Source organism: Pyxicephalus adspersus, chromosome 12, assembly GCF_032062135.1.
Source record: "Pyxicephalus adspersus chromosome 12, UCB_Pads_2.0, whole genome shotgun sequence".
NCBI lineage: Eukaryota > Metazoa > Chordata > Amphibia > Anura > Pyxicephalidae > Pyxicephalus > Pyxicephalus adspersus.
Window position 1 is genome coordinate 42,605,036 of NC_092869.1, and position 21,247 is coordinate 42,626,282.

General features: G+C 41.6%; 1 protein-coding gene across 1 annotated transcript in view; it reads left to right on the forward strand.

The window, feature by feature from the left end:
- Window positions 1-14,035, forward strand: part of YLPM1 (YLP motif containing 1) — a 22,362-nt gene extending 8,327 nt beyond the window's left edge. Inside the window, exons 6-22 of the mRNA XM_072427666.1 lie at window positions 5-2,865; window positions 3,065-3,152; window positions 3,628-3,802; window positions 3,893-3,994; window positions 4,276-4,429; window positions 4,505-4,611; window positions 4,684-4,820; window positions 4,907-4,969; window positions 5,114-5,233; window positions 5,309-5,485; window positions 7,149-7,232; window positions 7,317-7,400; window positions 7,531-7,614; window positions 8,421-8,472; window positions 12,782-12,909; window positions 13,024-13,171; window positions 13,500-14,035. Of these exons, the coding sequence (XP_072283767.1) occupies window positions 5-2,865; window positions 3,065-3,152; window positions 3,628-3,802; window positions 3,893-3,994; window positions 4,276-4,429; window positions 4,505-4,611; window positions 4,684-4,820; window positions 4,907-4,969; window positions 5,114-5,233; window positions 5,309-5,485; window positions 7,149-7,232; window positions 7,317-7,400; window positions 7,531-7,614; window positions 8,421-8,472; window positions 12,782-12,909; window positions 13,024-13,170 (4,563 nt within the window). The 3' untranslated portion in view covers window position 13,171; window positions 13,500-14,035. The remainder of the gene's footprint in view (window positions 1-4; window positions 2,866-3,064; window positions 3,153-3,627; window positions 3,803-3,892; window positions 3,995-4,275; window positions 4,430-4,504; window positions 4,612-4,683; window positions 4,821-4,906; window positions 4,970-5,113; window positions 5,234-5,308; window positions 5,486-7,148; window positions 7,233-7,316; window positions 7,401-7,530; window positions 7,615-8,420; window positions 8,473-12,781; window positions 12,910-13,023; window positions 13,172-13,499) is intronic.
- The last annotated feature ends 7,212 nt before the right edge of the window (window positions 14,036-21,247 follow it).

The following is a 21,247-nucleotide window of genomic DNA, read 5'->3' on the forward strand; positions in this document are numbered from 1 at the left end:
ACAGCTTAAGGCTCCTGGAATGCCCCATCCTGGGGAACAGCTTAAGGCTCCTGGAATGCCCCATCCTGGGGAACAGCTTAAGGCTCCTGGAATGCTTTCTTCTCCTGGAGAACGGTTTAAAGGCCCTGAAATGCCCCCACCTCCAGGGGACCGTTTTAAGAATACTGAGATGTCCTCCTCTTCTGGTGACCACTTTAGAGGTCCTGAAATGCCCCCTCGTTCTGGGGGCCGTTTTGGGGTCCCTGAGATGCCATTTTCTCAACAGGGTAGATTTGGGGAATTTAAAGATCCACTTCAGGATAGTTGGAGCCATACTGAAGGAAAAGCCAGTTTTGCTTCAACAGATGTTCACAGTCGAGATAACAGGGTTTGTTTCAATGATAGTTGGGGTTCAGGGGAAAGAAAAGGGAGACCAGAATGGACACAGGGTGGAGGTGAGGGTGGGCAGAGGCCTCCTTTGCTGGGTGATTCTCCTTTAGAGAAACCTGAAATACAGGGTAATACTAATAATGCCCCCACTAAAAGTTATCAAAGCCAATTCAAAAAGAAGCAAGGACCAGATGAGACTGCCGATTCTAGGCAGGATCAGCAAGTTGTTGAAATGAAAGTTGATGAGCCCTCCAAAGAAATTACATCTAAAGCAGAAAACCCAGGTGTCCAAGATACTTCAAAAATGGAGCTTTCAGCATCTTCTGAATTGCACAAACCAGGTGAATCTACAGATTATAATAATGGTAAAATAGCTTCAGATTTGCCTAAAAGTAATCTGTTGAGTGGCCAAACATCGCCTTTACTGAACAAAGCGAACGAGTCTTTGGCTGCATCAGCCGTTCCTTCAGATGCATCAAAGGCTCCTGGTGAAATGAGAAATTTAAGTGAACCTGAAAATACTGAAATAGATTCACCTGGGCTCAGCAAGCCCCCATTTGCACAGGTTTCAGCTCTTGAGCCTGCTAAAAAAGATGCCCCGGTCCCTACCGTTTCTGTTGCCATTAATCTAGAAGAACTTACTGATAGCTCCAGTTCTTTAGGAAAACAGGATGCTTTTCAAATTTCTTCCTCTAGTAAGACAGGTGGCTTACTCCCTACTCCTACTGGAATCGTTGCTCCATTTCCCCCCCATTCCACTCAGCCTTTCAGGCCACAGGGCCCTCACTTCCTGCCACCTGTTAGACCAGGTGACCCCTGGGCTCCTCCAGTTAGGCCAGGCGATCCCTGGGCTCCTCCAGTCCGACCAGGTGGTCCAAGGGCAGCTCCACCATTCCGTCCTGGTGGGCCAAGGGCAGCTCCTCCATTCCGTCCTGGTGGGCCAAGGGCAGGTCCCCCATTTTGGCCTGGTGGGCCAAGAGAAGCTCCCCTATTCCGACCCAGTGGGCCAAGGGCACCTCCTCCAGTACAACCAGGGGGACCTAGGGCAGGTCCCCCCATTAGGCCTGGTGGGCCTAGAGCAGGTCCCCTAGTCAGGCTGGGTGGGCCTAGGGCAGCCCTTCCAGGCAGGCCGGGTGGGCCTAGGGGTGCCCCCCCAATTAGGCACAGTGGGCCAAGGGCTGGCCATCCTGTTAGGCCCGGTGCTCCTGGGGTATCGTTTTCTGCTTGGGAAGAACCTCTAGAAAGAACAGTTCAAGGGGAGGACAGAAATGTTTATGCCGATATTATGTGTGAGGACACCTATAACGAGCCAGATGAAGAAGCTTCACATGGTCCAGAGGGTCATCACAACCGACCAGAATTTCCTAATGAAGAAGTAGATGAAGATGGTTATTTTCACCATGAACCAGGCAGACCAGGTAGCTTTAGAGAAGATGTGTCTCATAAGCCTGAACCTTATGCAGAGGATTGGCCAGAAAACTATGAAATGCGATTCGATCATCGTGGGAGAGGAAGAGCAAGAGGGTTTATGCGTGGTCGTCTTCCACCCAGACCAGGTGGTCATGAGATGATGGATGCGTTAGATGATTGTGGCTTTGACCCACGGGAGCACATGCCAGAGGAAAGACCTTTATTTAGAGAGGGTATGAATGAGCCACCACCGTTCGGCAGAGAACCTTTCCTTAGAGAACCAAGGTTTGATAGAGGGAGGTATTCTCTGCCATTAGAGATGCGGAGAAAGGATTTTGTATTGGAAGAAGGGGGACTGGATGACTGGGAAAGAGAAAGATACTGGAGAGCTCGTGATCTTGACATCCTAAGAGATCCATATATGAGAGATGAGCGACTCCCCATAAGGCCACCACCTCTTCCTCATGATATTGATGTAAGGCGTGATCCGTGGTATGATCGATATCTGGACAAAGATAAAGATAGAGCCCTCCAATACGACAGGCTAGAAAGGCCCTATTTATTTGAACGAGATCTTGAAAGAGACTATCCCAGAATTCGTGAGGACTTGGATTTACCATTGCGAGATAGAGACTGGCTGTCTGCTCGAAGACCTTTATCTCCAGATCGTCCATTCTCTCCAGTCCGGTCACATTCCCCTCTACCACCACTTCCACCAATTGACAGATATCTAAATGATAGATGGAGATTAGAAAGAGAGTTGGCAGACAGAGATTTCCGTGACCGCGGGGAGCTTCGTATTAGAGAATATCCTGAACGTCCATTATGGCATGAAGACAGAAATCCTGATTTGCTTCCTGAAAGATTAGAATTGGACCCCAAAGATGGTCGATGGTATCCACCTGAAGAAAGAGTTGGGAGTGAAGGCCTTAATCAACCTCCATGTCCTGTAGATCCAGCTTCAGCAGCTCATCCTGAACAACCAGTGTTACCAGGAGGGGAGACTGGTGCAGCGGGCGTTTTAGCACTGAGTCAGCGTCAACATGAAATCATTCTGAAAGCTGCACAGGAGCTTAAAATGCTCAGGTGGGTAAAGCTTTAAAAACTATCATTAGAAAAAAAATTACATTGGCCTGTATTTTGCAAAAAAAAAAAAAAGTCACAAGTCACCCTTGTTTGGTGTACCAACAATGGACTTCTATTCATATTGTTGTGGTTGAAGAATGTCTCAAGTGATGTAAATTTACTGTATTGACATAAAATATTATGTGTTCTCTTTGTAAAGGGAGCAAAAAGAGCAGCTGGATAACTTGAAGCAATTCTTTGGAGATCCAGAGCAGTCAGTTGTTCAATCCAGTTTGGAACCGCGACAGGTATGTTGTCATTAATGCATGTTTTATGATTTTAGTGACCCTGTAACATAAGTAAAGCATTATGTAGAGGGTTTTATTATGACCACGATTTACTTGTTGCTGTGGAGTTTAACTTGTGTGGGAGCAGATTTAGGTGGTAGAGGGAGCAAGCTTTGGCACTGGGGGTTGGAGAGGAAGCTGTTTAGGAATTGGGGGGTGAGAAAGCATGTGGAGGTGTTTTAGGGCCAAGCACTGGGACCTAGGGGGTTGGAGAATGCTTAGGCAGCACTTGAGAACACAAATGGATTTAGGATAATAACACTTATACAAAACATTGAGCAAGCTTAACATTAATGGTGCCAGGGTTGTTTGAATTACAAAACTAGATTATCAGAATTACAAATATTTTTGCAGTTGAATAGTTCACTTATGTGTACTTGTGGGTTTAATATTTGACTAGAGATAATAACAGTTAATTTATTTGGTTTCTTGTCAGCCACCACCTGATATTCCTTTGACTGGAGTAGACCCAGCATCCTCTAAATCGTCAACACTTGTGTCTGGTAGAGCTGTTGGGGACCCATTCAGTGGTCTTTGGGAAGAAGAGAGAAGAGGCACCCATTCTAAGCTGTCTGGAACGCAGCAAACTGTGGACTATGCTCACGGACGAGGTAAGAAAGTATCCCTTGAGCACCCACTGCATACCGCAGACCACCCTCTATGCACTATCTGCTTCATTCAGGATATTGTTTTTGTCCTAGATCTTGCTGTTGGGAAAGTGGAGCACACTCCCTATGGAGAACGAGTGGTACTCCTTCCAGAGCCTGCAGTTGACAGAGGTGGAGTGCTACCTTACCCGAAAGGTGAGTCCTACACTGAAGACTTGGCTCTTGAGGTGATGAGCTGATGAGTTTGCAGTACAGTTACCTTTTCTGACCTTTGGGAACCATGCCAGCAGTTGAGATGACATGAAGCTTGCATCTCATGGCTAATGAATGGGGATGGTACTGAGCAGTTGAGTTCCCTCTTCCTGTCTGAACTTTGCCTCATTATTCATGTAATTGGAATGTGTACTTGCCTCTTTTCTTTATTTTGATTGCACAGCTCACAAGTTGGTTGGCTCTGAAATGTTTCCTGCTTTTAGATTATTTGTTAGATTCTTTTGACCGTGACTTCAGGGATCGGGATCCCTACTTTAAAAATGTGGATCGAAGAGATTATGAGCGAGATCGCTCAGATACACACAGAGACCGCACTGACCATGAGAAGGATCGTGATCGGCATTCCCGGGAAGACAGGTATGTAATGGTCTAGGTTCAGGGCTGATCAGGGTTTTAATATCTATTTTTACAATCATTTATACATATTTCTAGGTCTTCCTATCGTGACAAAGACAGCTCAAGCCGACGTAGTACCTCTGACAAAACACCATATGATCGGAAAGTGGAAAGAGGAACGTATGAACTGCCCCCGTATGGAGGTAAGATAGACTGACACTGCTTCAGTGTGTTTGTTAGTAGGAGCAGAAACTAAACTGTTTGTGTCTTGGCAGGAAGCCGTAGAAGTTACCAAGAAGAACGACCTGTTATACCACCTCCCATGTCTGTCCCTCCACCAGAGAAGAAGCCAGAGACCAAAAATGTGGATGATCTTCTTAAAAAACCTGGACGAGACAGTCGGCCTGATCGTGTAAGTCCTATTTTAATATCGCTTGCTGTATATTTTGCTATTCTATTCCAATATTGATCACAAATGATCTTAAATTAATCTTTCAGATTGTGGTCATCATGAGAGGATTGCCAGGAAGTGGGAAAACACATGTTGCCAAACTGATTAGGGTGAGTGCAGATTTATGTTCCGTACCAGCAGTGAAAGACCCCTACCTGTCCCTGGGGGCAAAATTCTTTACAGCCTTTGAGCTGCCAGGCTGCCCTGGCATGTTAGAGCATGGAAACCTTCTCACTTATTTGTTTTCTGCACAGGACAAAGAGGTGGAACACGGTGGATCTGCTCCCAGAGTCTTAAGTTTGGATGATTATTTCATTACAGAGGTAGAAAAGGTTGAAAAAGATCCAGAATCAGGGAAAAAAGTTAAAAGAAAGGTTAGTCAAAAGAAAAGCAGGGAAGGGGCCTCTTGATGTGTGTCACACCATGACATGATTGGTTTGGTTCTTCAGGTTATGGAGTACGAATATGAGCCGGAAATGGAGGAGACATATCGCAGTGGAATGCTGAAGACCTTCAAGAAGACTCTGGATGATGGCTTTTTCCCGTTCATTATTCTGGACAGCATCCATGATCGAGTGCGCCATTTTGAGCAATTTTGGAGCTCTGCCAAGACTAAGGGATTTGAGGTATAGGGACTTGAGTATTTATAAATAATGACCGATTGAGATGTCTATATTTTTATTGCTTATTGACCTCCTGGGACTGTCCTACAGTTCCTGTTATATGATGACACCCCAGGACAGGGGTCAGCAACCTTTACTATCAAAAGAGCCATTTTGCCTCCTCTTCAACTAAAGAAAAATAGTCTGGAGCCGCAAAACATAACAGTTAAAACTTGTAACAGGTAAAATTAAAAAAATATTTATAAACTTTTAAAACAAGTGTGCATGTGTAGGCCTACTTTGAAATAAATTAAACACTGAACTATGCCCCTAGAAGCCTCCAGCTTCTAACGTATCATCCTGTTACATTAGCTGGAGGCTTCTAATGTAACAGGGTAGATTTTTTTTGATGGGCAGAGTTCTTTATGTTCTGACGATGCCTTAGCAATGAAATTGTAAGGGGTGTTAGCCACAGGTGTCCCTCATTTGCAGCTTTAATTTTGTTCACCTGTACCCCCCAATCTTAGTAATTGGGGTTCAGGTGCTAGAAGCCTCCAGCAATGTGTAACAGGGTAGATTATTTTGATGGCAGAGTCACAGGTGTCCCGTACTTGCACCTCAAATTTTTTTCACCTGTACCCCCTTCCTGTTCCAGAGAAATTGGGGTTCAGGTGCCTCCAGCAATGTGTAACGGTAGATTTTTTTGATGGGCAGAGTTCTTTATGTTCTGATGATAGCCTAACAATTAAATTTTAGGGGGTGTTAGTCACAGGTGTCCCCCACTTGCACCTACATTTTTGGTTTTGTACATCTCCCCATTCCAGAGGAATTGGGGTTCAAAGGAGGGGGATGTCATTGTACACACCCATTTGTACACGCCCCGTGGTAGATTTATTTCACTGGTGGATTTTTTTCATTAGAACACCGGATAGGGAATCCCCCTCCTCCGCAGTGTCTTGGGAGGAAGGGGATCCCCCATCAGAGATCTCCCTGCGGCAGCCGAAGGGAGCCACAACAAGGAGGCTGAAGAGCCGCAGGTTGCAGACCCCTGCCCCAGGACCATCCTTTCCTGATGTGACTGCCCCAGACTGCATCCCATTTCTTTAGGATAATGAGACTCTTGTATATTTTCTGTTATATTGCTCCTTTCCCCCAGGTCTATCCTGACATTTTCTAATATATTATGATCCTTCTCCAGGATTATAGAATACCCGAGAATGTATGTCCACAGGGCACAAACACCTGGACATCTCTTCAACACCATCTGTCTTCTATCTACAATGCTGTTTTAACATCTCTGCCCTATCGTTTTGAAAATCATTCACACCTTCAGCCATGTCATTTGAAAGTTTTTAACTCCTATGTAGACTTCGTAGCACCAAGGATGGGATTATGGTATGTTAGTAGAATCCCTTGGTTCAGCAAACGTCACATCTACTGGTTTCGGATAATCAATATATGCAATGTATAATTCCTTGGTGATTGGTTGAAGGTGTTTGTGCTGTATCAATATAAATGCTGGGATATTTCCTACAATGCTAAAACTGATGTGGCAACTTGGAAGGCTATATCATAGGGACAAAAACAGTCCAGTTATTTGTGAGTAACTACTACTAGATATACAGTGACCTGTAATATTGAGAGCCTTCACAGATATTGATTATTCTTTCTCTTCTTTCTTCTATAGGTCTACCTGGCAGAGATCACTGCAGACAATCAGACTTGTGCAAAGCGAAATCTTCACCATCGTAAACTAAAGGAAATAAACAAGGTAAATGCGGGAAAGATTGGATTTTCATGAGACCTCCACCTTTGCTTGATGTCCAACCTTCTCATTACTCATCTCTTTCTCTAGATGGCTGAAAACTGGGAGCCTGCTCCACGTCACATGATCCGCTTAGACATCCGCTCTTTACTTCAAGATGCAGCAATTGAAGAGGTAATCCTCTGCTCATGGGAAGACATCTGTTGTCTACCTTAAATTCTCTCTCTCCTGCTAGGAAGATTGTAGGGGAGGATTCCTGGAGTTAAATATCCTGTATGATATATGCATGTGTCTGTCTTCACAGGTTGAAATGGAGGATTCTGAGCCATCGGTAGAGCCCCAGAAAGATGAGAAAAAGGAGACGGCTGAAGAGGAGGACAACGATCGGGTAGGAGACCCTGCAGAATCTGACAACTCATGGAGAAATGTAGGAGATATTCTTAATAATATTTCTCTAGCAGGCTGGAGGTTTCCAGATCCTTTGTGTAGGATCCACCTGCTATTTCTATCCCTGATAATATATTGTAATACTTGACCACAGGTTACCTATTACATCCCTGATATCCTGTATTCTTAAAATTTCACCTGACTCCCTATCTGTTCATTCATCAACTCTTCCCTTCAGATCAGCCTATCAACCATCATCTATTAACATTGTTGACCTTCTCCTACTTAGTTACTGGGCCCATTCTACCTGTGTCAGCCAACTTTGCACCTTGTCACCTATTTTCCCAGCCGCAGTTTCCTCCCTTCCTCCTCTGTTGCTGTTTCTTTTGTTCCATCTGTATTACCAGGCCTCTCTCATTACTCCCCTTCCTTCTGTCTGACTTCATATCTTTTGTTCCTCCACTTTCACGATGCCTGACGTCTCTTCTCTTCTACCTGTGTCACTAGCCTTTTCCTCTTACTCCTTTTTCTCTTGTTTCAACTTAACCCTATTCTTTCTACCTTTCTGCTTTTATCACTAGCCTCTCTTGTTTCTCTTTTGTCCCCTAGACACTTACCTTTCATCCCCAATACCCATTTCACCCGACCTTCATCTCTTCATTACCTGTGCCAGTGTATGGGCTTTCTGTATTTTGGTTCAGGTTGTTGCGCACATTGCTGCACTGATGGTGTCCTGACATAGAAAGGCATTCCTCGCGTGACTGCGTTTCCTGTTAACCCTTGCAGTTTTTATTTTCTGTGACACAGGGTTATCTTCCGAAAAGCAAGTGGGAGATGGATACCTCTGAAGCCAAACTTGGTGAGTGTCTGCTGCGGTTGATATCATTGCTGGGTGCTTTCCCTTGCTGTGTAAGGTCTCTGTATTGACTGGGAATAGTAATACACTGACATGTCACGGGAAGCCATCCTGAATTGTCAGGGAAAATCAACAGTTTTTTATATCAGAAACAGTTTTCAATTGTTTATGGAAGGTTTATCATCCTGGCCCCCTAATGTGCGATAGATCACTGATTAAAGATTGGGAAATACTTTCTGTATCGTCCCCCTGTAGCTTCCTCACTTAACCAAGAATAAAATGTTCAGCAGGATTTTCTCATTGTTGTCCCTGCTGAGTGGATAGGCTGACACACTCTGTGATTGTTATGATTTCCTACTTATAGGCTGTTTTTTTTTTTTTTGTTTGTTTGTTTTTTTTTTACAAATTACAAAATCTAATTTATATTCCTTTGGTCAAACATTAGGCTTTAACCGAGATATTTAAAAAATTACATTTTTTACTATAAAAATCCTTTTCAAAGAAATGATTTAGAATTTTTCAGCTGTACATACATAAGACATTTTCCTCACTATCATGCTTTATTGTCACGGCTGGATCTGTGTAGACGGTGGAGTGGTGAGTCCAGAGCAGTGTTTCTCAACTATTTTAACAATGGGGAACCCTTAAAATAACTTTCAGGTCTTTAGGGAACCTCTTCTATATCCTCAGCTCACAGTGCATTAGTGTGGTGGTCATTGGGAAGAATGTAACCCTTAAAAAGATCATTGGTGTCCCTGACCTGAGAGACACAAATCTCTGGAGAAGCCCTGATGGGGAACCACTGATCTAGAGGGTGTCGATACCTGACCAAAACTGTCACATCTACCCAAATATACGGTGCCATCCTATAGCATCTCCTCCCACAGTCCAACAGTGATGGTATGAGATGATGAGAGTATTACATTGTACAATCACACTACACTCATTGTCACCTTTATATCACACAACACATTGCTAAATTTTCACATTGTAATTTCTAATGGAAAGTTATTATGAAATCGGGGCCTCTATATCTTGAAATGTCAATGATGATGCTGTGCCGCAGCAAAGAGTTGATAACGTAGCATATTGTGTGTTTTATTTTTTTTTCATATTTCATAATATAAAGCTAAATGTTGAAATTATAAAAAGTAATGCACAATTGTCACTTCTTCCATTCTGGATAACAATTAGGTTTGTTTGTATTGAAAAGGACAGAAAGCCTGTGCTATCTATAAAATGGGATTCTGATCTTACAATGTTTCTTACAGTGTTCTGCCATTATTGACGGGTAATAGATTGTAGTCCTGTGGTTGGGGTGGATGACGGGTTTGCAGTCCGGTGGTTGGGGTGGATGACGGGTTTGCAGTCCGGTGGTTGGGGTGGATGACGGGTTTGCAGTCCGGTGGTTGGGGTGGATGACGGGTTTGCAGTCCAGTGGTTGGGGTGGATGACGAGTTTGCAGTCCAGTGGGTGGGGTGGATGACGGGTTTGCAGTCCAGTGGGTGGGGTGGATGACGGGTTTGCAGTCCAGTGGGTGGGGTGGATGACGGGTTTGCAGTCCAGTGGGTGGGGTGGATTACTGGGGGTTTGCAGTCCAGTGGGTGGGGTGGATTACTGGGTTTGCAGTCCAGTGGGTGGGGTGGATTACTGGGTTTGCAGTCCAGTGGGTGGGGTGGATGACTGGGTTTTGTAGTCCAGTGGGTGGGGTGGATGACAGGTTGTACTGTTATGTTTGTAATATGACACATTCTGGAAATTTGTAAACTGTAAATGTAACAATATTGATCACACTGCACAGACTAAAAAGATCACAGTGATATTTGTGAGGTTTGAAACCTTATCCAGGGCATGTAGTGGGTTTTTTGGGATTGGGCATGAGTAGGAAGGGTCAGGTCATGGACTGGAGGTGCCAAATGTCTTTGCTTCCTCCTTATGTAGACTGGACCACTAGGCATGAATATTATTATTGTACCAGTGATCCATGTAGAAGACTTAAAAAGGGACAAGAAGATAGAAGCTGGCCCTGTCATGATGGGATTTTATTTTGCTTTAGGTTTAGGATGTGGCGGTTTCAGCACAAACTGGGATATTTGGCACTTGTAGTTCTTCAGAAGCTGTGGGTGTGTTGGTTCAGCATTGTTGACCGTTTGGTTGAATTGGGAAGAATGTAAGGTGGATGCTGGGGGTTATTGTGCTTTACTTACATTTGTAGTTGCGCTGCTTTACATCACTCTTTTCTGGGTCTGTGCTCTCCAGAGAATTCTCCATTGGCTGCCAATACTCCTACCCCCTCCTTCCTTGTTGTGTACCCGGGTGTGGAAGATGTTGTCTTGTGAAATGTCACCATCAGCCTGCTACGAAGCAGTTTGCAGTGTTCTCGTAAAAAATTTTTAATTCATATTGAAATATTATATTGAAAACCACTAAACTTTTAAAATAAAATACATAAATAATATATAAAGTTCTAACTTGTAATGTATGATCTAATGTTTATCTATAAAAGGCAAACCGTTCATTGTGCTGTAAGCGGGTGAGATTCATCTTTGGGTGGGGGGATTATGCTGTTGGAAAATGGGGAGCGTGTTGACCAGCATTGGTGGGGGGAGAAATTGGCCGAACTTTTGCAATCAACCTGACCAAGAATGGTGATGGAGGAGTAGGTTGGAGAGAGGTAAACTGGATGGTTTCTGAGATTAAATGCAATGGCACCCAAAGCTTTGTTTTCCATCTGATTGGGTAGTGGGGAGAAGGGGCAACTGACTAGCATTGGTGAGATCACTGGGAGGGGGGGTATGCCAACCATATTGCGGGTTTTAAGCTGTCAGAAGTAGAATCAGCTGACCAGTGCCGTATACCATCTGACCACTTCATTAGATAAGGGCACCTCTGCCAACTAACGACTTTAGTAAAATATAACAAGCCAAATACATTTTACTTTTGTGATTGTAAATGTCATACTTGCACCATATAAAATAATTTACATGACAACGTGTGTGATATAACAGCAATCTGATTGTATGATACAATGGTTCACATCACATTGTGTAAGAGGATATGGGGGGGTCATATGTTTTGGTAAATTTCTGCCTGTCAGTGGCAGTTTGTCAAACTGTATATCTGTCTATCTCTTGTGAGGACAAGCTTGCTTTGTGTTTACTGTTCATTTAATTGGCAATGTACACCCACTGTATGAATAATTCTGGACGCCTCCTTGTTTGTGGATTCTCCTCATCTCCGGGGCTCCCGCCTCCGCCTGTGTCATTGTATCTGTAATTTGCAACCCCTATTTAATGTACAACTCTGTGTAATATGTTGGTGCTATATAAATACTATTTCTTATTAATAATAATAATGCTTTGTCAGGCAGTGGCTGGGTAATAGGCACAGAAATATGCAGTGTTCTAGTAAAAAGCCAACAGTTTCAGAGGTTCAAAGAGAATGCAGAGCCCTCCCATCATGTAAGAGATCAGCTTATTATATCTGTATCTGCTCTGAATTTAAAATCCATCTATATATAATTCATGCATGTGTTCTCCCTGGCCCCTTTTAGCTGGGTGCACCACCTGGCACTTTTCAGTAACCACCCAGCTGTTTTTGGGTGGTTACTAAAGGGGGTTTCTGTTGCATGCATATACTGTATGTGTAAACAGGGAGTTGTGATCTCATTATTCTTCTTCTCCCTTGTCGAGATATAGGCTGGAGTTTACCAAGCTGTATTGCTTACCTTAAGTAGAGAAAAATAATACATATTAATGGAAGGTGTAGGAAAAGCCTTTTTAATCACTCATTTTAGTCATTCTAGATTAATGCTGCGAAAATCTCAAAGTACGTTTTACCCAAAAGAGAAATACCGAAGTTTCTGCTTATAATGGCTTCCTCTGAATTTTTGTAACAAGGGTGGCCCTGCTCTGTATTATGAAATGTTGTGTGGTTTCCTGTGCCAGACGTGTTCGGAAGCAGCTCAGTAAATTGACTTCAGTGGAAAGTTCAGAGGCTGCGTTTGACCTGCCTTGCATTTCTATGGAGGGGTTTATACTGCAGGCAAAGCGGGTTATACGCTCCGTTCTCCAATCCAATTGATGCATTCTAACATTAGGACTGCGAAGAATGTCCGTCTCCATTATCCCTGATAGTATGTAGGACGTCACAAGCGGCCGTGCTTTGCTGCCTATAGTAACCAATCAGATGACGTCGCTCTCTGTCCTCCATGTTGTTGACTCTGATTGGTCACTCTGGGCAGGACTGTGTTATAATGAATTTCCAATGTTGTCAGGAGGATTTGTAACTCACCATGCTTCTGTTTCTCTAGATAAACTGGATGGATTAAAGGTGAACAAGAGGAAGCGAGACTATGAATCGGTGGCTAGTCGCATGGAGGATTATCTACTGCTTCCAGATGATTATGACACGCGGGAGTCTGAGCCTGGGAAAAAGAGGGTAAAGCAGTTATGGTGATCTTGTAGAAGCCATGGCTTTATTATAACTGGTCACGGTAGAAATGATCTGCCTCGTCTTTATAGATACAGGTCTGATTGTTGCTTCTTTCACCAGGTCAGATGGGCTGATCTGGAGGAAAAAAAAGATGCTGATCGGAAACGGGCCATCGGCTTTGTTGTTGGTCAGACAGACTGGGAGAAGATAACCGATAAAAGTGGGCACTTAGCTGAGCGAGCACTGAACCGCACCAAATATATCTGAGGTGAGCACCACGTATGATCCCGAACAGGACTTTTCCCCATCCTATTTCTAGAAATGATGGTGGCTCTACATCCAGCACTCTCACCATGTAGGGTTCCAGGTCTTAATCTCAGCCAGAAAACCTGTCTGGATGGAGTTTCTGTACCAGGTGGAAATTCATCAAACCAAATTTTTGGATAATGTCCTTTTAGGTTTTTCGGTTGGAGTTGGTGGTAAATTTTGTAGATTGTTGGGTTCTCTTTTTTTATTTCTATCTCTCATAAGTAATAAATGTTTATCTTTTCTATCCTGTTGCTTGAAATTTTAAGAGGGTGTTTTTTGTCTTTCAGGTGCAGTGAAGTTGGCAGTGGACGTTCTTCGTCTCAAAAAATATTTTCTTTTTTTTTTTTGCTATGTAAAGTTAAAACATTTAAAGTCAATACTTTATTTTGGATAGATTGGGGGACAGGAAAAACCTTTGGTTTGAAATTTTGCCATCATTTAACTTTTCTGAAAAAAAAACGAAATCTTTCCTATGTTATGAACAGTTGTCTCAGGAACAAGTGTCCTCATTGGACGAGTTCTTCTCCTTCCTGTTCTCTTGGATTAAGCCTGACTTCAATTCTGGTGATCAGAACAGTTGGAGAAAGTGAATCTCCTTAATGGGGATACTGCTAGCAATGAAAACATGCCAGGGGTTCACCTCTCACCACTCTATCCAAAACTAAAAAAAAAAAAAAAAGATTTGTCTTTATTTCAACTTTAAACTGCGTGACGCAGCATCTTAGTATCTGTTGTAGTAATATTTCCCGGAAATGTGCATGTTTTATATTCTGTAATGTTTATTTAAAGTAATGTACCAGAGAAATAAATTCTGTGGACACAATATCCTCACTTGTTGTAGACTCCTTTATTTTGTCTTCCTGAGCGAGAATAATCCTGCTCACTGGTGGCACACACCGATATTTTTGAAAAAATAAATTCAATTGACCATAATGCTGCAGAAAGTAGATGAAGCTCTCGGCGCTGGATTGATTTCTAATCTTCGTTGGCCTTGGCTGCAAATTCTTCAGTCTGTTTATTGTATTTCTCTGTCTAATATAAATAAAAAAAATAAACTCATTCTGTGTATTATCATCTTTCGCCTCTGGAGTAATCGAATCTCCTGGAACTCAAACCAAACCCAGTTGGACGAGTGGCAGATTCTGAACTCGATTTGGGGAGCCGCAACACATCGATTTAATACGTTGTCCTCACCAGTGACTTGAGGTGTCTTCTGAATCATGTCTGGAAAGAAGGGAATTGTGATAAAGATATTTGTGTGGTCTGACAGAGAAGATAACTCAGCAGTTTGACGTTTGATTTCTTTATAAGACTAATAAATACCTTAAAGCAATCAGTTGGTTCTGCCGTTTTCACTTTCACACTGGTTCACAACAAAGTATTCTCAATTGTTATATTTTGCATTTCGTTTATTAATTGTTAAAGCTTTTGTTCCTCTCTTTTTGTTTTACTCATACGCATGTTATTTCCGTTCGATTTCTGGGATTGTGTGCAGAGATTCGTGGGACTAAAGAGATGGGAACAAATCTCAATCAGTCACAAACTCCACACAAACCCTGGAAATGTTACACACAGGAGATGTGATCTTGGTAAAACTTTCTGGTGCACACACACACATGAATACAATCAAAGTAGAAGTGTGCAATGTCTTGGTGTGTTCCACCTCGTCAGTGTCTCGTTCTGGCTTTTCGTTTCTCAGTTGCATAATGTGGAATTGTCCTGGTTATTGTATGGTGACACTGAAGGAGAAAGGCGGGGACTTCGTGGGATCATTGTGACTACGGTGGAGCATCACACTGTGGATTATCAGGAAACCATAGGCATTCGGGAAGGGGGAAATAAACCTCATAGGAAGGGAAAATCTAACATTGATATCTTTATTTTAGTTCAAAATGGACAGAAATGTTCACAATCCTAACACTCAAGTACAACCAACAAAATTGAAAAAAGTCTTTTTAGTGAAACGACAGCTCGCCAGTTACAAAGTTGTAAATGAAGTGTGGACATGGCCTTGTACTTCATGCATGCTGCTCATGGGTTTGACACCAAAATCAATAGAACATCTTTTCACAAATATAAGACACAAAAAATAGGTTCTTACAATATATATAAAAAATGCAGATGCTATCTTTTTTTTTAATTAAACAAGAATTGCTGGTCGTACCTGTTCAAAAATGATGATGGACTCATCTAGATAAAGCTGTAGTCTGAATGTCAAGGTAGCTGTGATCACGTTGAAACCTCAGAAGACTAAGGCTGGTAATTCAGGAGCCCATGGTTGGTGGGTGCATACATAGATGTAAGAAGGTTGGTTTTGATGAATGCATTAAAAAAAACAAAAAAAACGGCGGAGATAGTGACAACCCTAGAAAAGCCTCCCTTTAAGGTCAAGGTACCGGGTCACTATGTTAGATCCTTGAACTGGAAATATAAGTGACTACACTGAAGAAAGAAAAAAAAAAACAAGTTTGTTGGTGGCTATAGTAAAACAATTTTAAATGGTGAATATGATGGTGACTGCATTTGAAGACCAGGAAGCTGAAGCAGCTTGTAATCACATTGGACTTTTTAAACACTGAGGCAGCAGCGGACACCATTGGTGCCAAGAATGGTGGTGGTGGCGGAGACGCTGGAAGGTCAGAAGGTGAAAGTTGCTTGTGACTAAATGTAACCTAAAAAGGATCTTAATGGGACATCCATTACACCAAGTTTGCTTTAGATTGCACTGGAACATTGGGGGACTGCATTTAATGATATTGGCAGTGTCGATGGCTGTGGATATTCAGACAGGTTTTATCTTGACTTGTCTGGGTTGTGCTGGAGATGTAAGATGTAGCCTGATTAATAAAAGAAGAGGCCTAGGCATTAAATGACTCATTTAGGTTCTGGTGAAGAAAAACCAGATTCAACATCAAAGGTTGAGAGAAAATTGTCACCTGTTCGTGGTATTCATGCCTAGAAGCTTTTAAAATAGAATAAAGATCTTACCGGATTTTTCCAGCCTGTATAGAAAATACATTTTAATTAACTTGGAACTACTGGAATTTGTAAAGAGATCCTTCAACAATATCAGGGAAATGCTACTGTGAGCAAACCAGTAAATTCTAATGGCAAAGTATAATTAACTTTTTGTGACCCACTTTAGGTTTTTTTTTTTGTGTCTTCGAAGCCCAGACCAATTTTCATAGCATTGGTATGCAACTGTTTACAATAACACTTCCTCGTTTTTGTGATTGGCAGGAGGTCTTAGGACTTGCAATGTACAGTTGCATATTACGAGTTCTCAGTGCAAGGGACAGTTTAGCTTTTGGACTTAAAAACTCCTGTTGTAATCACAGAAGAAGAGAACTGTTACTATTTGTCCCTTCATATTCTACTTCTTGCAATGATAAGCAAGTTTGACCATTCATAGCCCTGTCATGCTTTATGCAGCCTGTTATCCAGCAGATGGACTTCCCTTTGACCTTCATGCGATTCCAAGCATATAGATGTCCCTATATCCTCCATAGGTTACCTGAGAGAGAAATGTCCTTTTGAGTTCCCTTGCATTTGGGTGTTCCCATGCTCTTTTAACTGACAGACTTCTCTGTGTGCTCAATGATTCCCCTTTAAAGCTTGATGTCCTTGTGTCCTTCCTTTGACCCAAGGAAATGGTTGTCTCTGTGTCAGCAAAGAGACCTCAAGTAGATAAATCTTGCTGTATCCACTATTAGTCCTTCTCTGACTCTCCACTTCTTATCTCCTCCATAAATCCCACTTTGGATTCTTCAGGTGCCCCTGTTGGCTAGTCCATTTCCTCCACAATATTCCCGGAGGCAGAAAGATGTTCCCATGCCCTCCAGGACTACCCCCACTGACATACCTGAGGGAGCAGTGTCTTAAGCGTGGCCCCTGCAGAGCCTAAATTGGACTAAAAGGCAGCTTTACCTCTGAAAATATATGTAGCAAGCCAATTGTCATTAATACTTTTAACAACTGTTACTTGGAGTTAAGTTGCTTTGGATTTGGTTGTTTTCCGATTGATTTCATTACATGCTAGATATTAAATATCTCCCCTCCTTCCTCCATCCTTATGGTACTTTCTGGAGGACTTCATTATCAGCGAACATTGTGCTCTGTTCATTCAATTTTATGACAATGACTCTTCACAAATATCTAGCAGAAAACAAATTGTGATTAAACTAAATGTTTCCTTAGGATTCTCTCAACTTGTACCCAATAATTACACATTGGATTCAGTATAAAAAATGTATGAATATTTAGGAAATGATTCACACATTTTCTAATTTGATAAATGTGTTTATTTTTGGTAAAATTTGTGTATTAAGTGAATCTTGGGTGAAAACATTTATAAATAGACCGGTTTGTGGTGATCTTAGAATGGATTAGTGACACAATTGCTATGAATGTTTTTATTTTGAAGCTTATTTATGAAAATATATTTATGAAATAAAATGTTGCTTATTTTCATCAATGTCTGATGCGTCCTACATATCAGCCATCATGTGGAAGAGGATTTGGTACCACTTGAATCCAGATATTTCTGCTGTTCTGACCTAACATGTACACACATAATCAGGCAGCTGTGGGCTTCTCATATTGAAAGGAAAGCTCCAACCATTGGTGGAGAGCAGCTTCAGATTTCATATTCTTTCATTTTAAACTCGTATGATTGGATGGATTGAATCTTCCTAATAAATATCAAGTCAATGAAACTGAGCTCAGAGTCATTATTCTTGGAAGAGGAAAACCACAGGTATGCAGCTGTTCTATGGAAGAACAAACATGACAATTCCAGAGACATGATTATATTAGGAGCAGAGAGATAGAGGATGGAGCAGAGTAGAATATTTCAGGAGAGGCACATAACAGGATAGTATGGGCCTGATTTATTAAAGTTCTCCAACGCTGGAGAGGATACACTTTCATCATCAGCTTCACTGATGAACGTGTATCTTCTCTAGCCTTGGAAAGCTTTAAAAAATCAGACCCTATGTGTGCAAGCTTCACTGATAGGCTTACACAGATTTTTTTTTTTTTTGCCAATACACAGAGGATTGACTAACAGGACCGTCCAATGAGAGCCAGGTGTAGGAGGGCTTGGAGGATGAGTTCACGTGGTGGATTATAATGCTTTTATTATAGCTAGGTTCATAACTCCACAGGATCAGGTTTTTGAATGGCTTTGAACTAGCAATCTACTACTTAGTATGAATCTGTGTGGTGGAACTATGAAGAAAACACAGCTCAACAAAAAAATGTTTTTTCACTCGCCAAGGATTTTTCAATATATTTAGTGTATTTCAGATCTTCTGAATCCAGAAATTAAATCAGTTTTACTGAATTGGCTCTAGTTCTTGTGATATAGGAATCGGAATAGACAATTTTACCAACAACAAATGTTAACACAGCATATTATTGTAGTTCTATTATAGTTCTTCAAGAAGTTGCTTAAATGACCCTAATGTATTATGCTACAGTTGTGAATATTCTCAGCACAAACATTACAGAATTTGTGAAACATGCATATCTTGCAATTTTTGGTATTAAACTGGTGGACCAAAATAAGTATTGGGCTCCCCATATGCAAAACTTGTGTAGAGTGTCTATGTCAGTGGAAAACTGAAAAGTTTGAAATTTGGTGTACCTATGGTATGGCGAGAGCCCAAAAAATCATCATGATTGTTATTTTTGTGCTGTGAATGTAAAAGGTTTCAATCGTTACAAGAAAAATAAGTGGCAGTACCCTGATTTGGAATCAGCAAGACAACTTGTGCCGCATGGTGCTGATGTTCCCATACCAGTGTTCAGTACACTCCCTGATATTCCTGTATCCGACATGGAGGATATACAGGGTTTGGAGTGTAATCCAGGAGTTAGCAGTGAAAGTGAATATGAAGGAAGTGTTTAATCAAACCAGCAGTTCTCCCAAGAAGATCTCAATGATTTAATACGTGATCTAAGTCTGTCAAAACAAGAATCTGAAGCATCCAGGCTAAAAAAAAAGAACTGTCTGAGAGAGGAAGTTAAAATAACGGTTTATAGGACAAGAGAGGTGACACTCCTACCATATTTCAGTGAAGATGGAGACTTTGTTTACTGTTGTAACATCCCCGGACTACTAGCCCATATGGGAGTACCAGAATACCTAGCATAAGACTGGCAGCTTCTCGTAGACAGTTTCACTCAAAGTTTGAAATCTGTTTTACTGCATAATGGCAACTGCTATGCATCAATTCCAATTGGTCACTCAACAAAACTTAAAGAAGAATATGAAAATATCCAAATGGTCTTACAAAAGCTTTGCTATCATGAACACCAATGGTCCATATGTGTTGATTTAAAAATAGTGAACTTTCTACTTGGACAGCAAAGTGGATACACACCCATGTACCCATGTTTCATCTGTTTGTGGGATAGTAGAGCGAAGCAGGATCACTAGAAAAAAATGACATGGCCTCCGGGGGGAAAACATGAAAAAAGGTGCAGGGAACATCATTAACGAGCCAAAGGTTGACAAAGAAAAAATCATTCTCCCTCCACTACACATAAAGTTGGGATTAATGAAGCAATTTGTTAGAACTCTGAACAAGGACGATGATTGCTTCAAATACATTTGTATATTCTTCCCTGGATTGAGTACTGAAAATTTAAAAGCAGGAATATTTGATGGACCCGATTCAGAAACTGATAAATTATTCAAATTTCACAAGTTACATGACTGATACTGAAGCTTCTGCCTGGCACAGATATATCATGGTTGTCAAGAACTTCTTGGGTAACCATAAAGCACTAAATTATGAAGAACTGGTACAAAACTTGCTCTTAAACTATAAAAGTTTGGGTGCTACTATGAGCATAAAGGTACACTTTCCATAGTCATTTGCAAATATTTCCAGAAAACTTTGATGATTTTAGTGAGGAACAAGGGGAGAGAGGTTCCATCAAGATATAAAGGTGATGGAAGAAAGGTATCAGGGCAGATGGGATAGACACATGATGGCAGACTACTGATGGAGCCTTCAACATGATTGTCCTGATCATCAGCAAAAAAGGAAATCATACAAACTGAGTTAATGACTTCTAAGTTCTGTAAAAATACTGAATATAGAATATATTGGCATTAGGTATTTCAAAAATTTAATTTTATATGCGTAGGCATATCTAGTTTAATTTTGCTTTAAATTTCGTTTCATTAGTTTTCTATGAGGTTATTATTGAGGTCAACATTTCAAAATCTAGAGCCAATCTAGCAAAACCAGTACATCAAACATAACCTAAAATGACTTTAATCTATTTGGCAAGAAAATGTTTGTTCCCCAGGGTTATTAATAAATGTGTTATTATTAAATGGATGCAACTCAGAGTCCACTTCCTTTCCCTTATCTGCCAGATCCTCAGTTTTACTGCACCTGGTGAAGAAACAAATCCCAGCTTTCACAACATGTGTTTGAGAGACCATCAGCATTCCCATCATTGCCTACTTTCATATGTTGAATTGTGAAATTATATTGCTGAAGAACTAGAGTCCAGTGCAACAGTTTTCAGACCACCGTGTTTGATAGTGACCAGCGTAAAGTCGCCACCTTAGAGATAGTGCTGCACTTCTCGTAGGGCCCACATGATCAGGGTATCAGTCTGGCTGCAGAATGACTCTTCACAATCTGGTCTCCAGATTACCTGTTTGGACATAAATACCGTCAAGGGTTTAGCTAGGGCAGTATAGTTTGGAACAAACCTTTTAAAATACCCTGCAGTTGCCAGGAAGAACATGACCTGCATCTTGGTCTTAAGAGTGTGCCATGACATAATGGGATCTACCTTCCCAGTTTCTGGAAGAACCAGCCCTCCCCCTACTCTACTTTCCTGCACGCTCAGCAATAATCTAAGCACCAGCATGCTGAGAAGGGGCTGTCACGGGGCAAGGTTAACCACTACATCCTTAGACGGAAGAACACACCGCTACTCTTGACAACCACAGTTATGATTCTTAGTGTTTGACATTTGATTCTTTGCTGTGCAGTGTTGCTGCTTT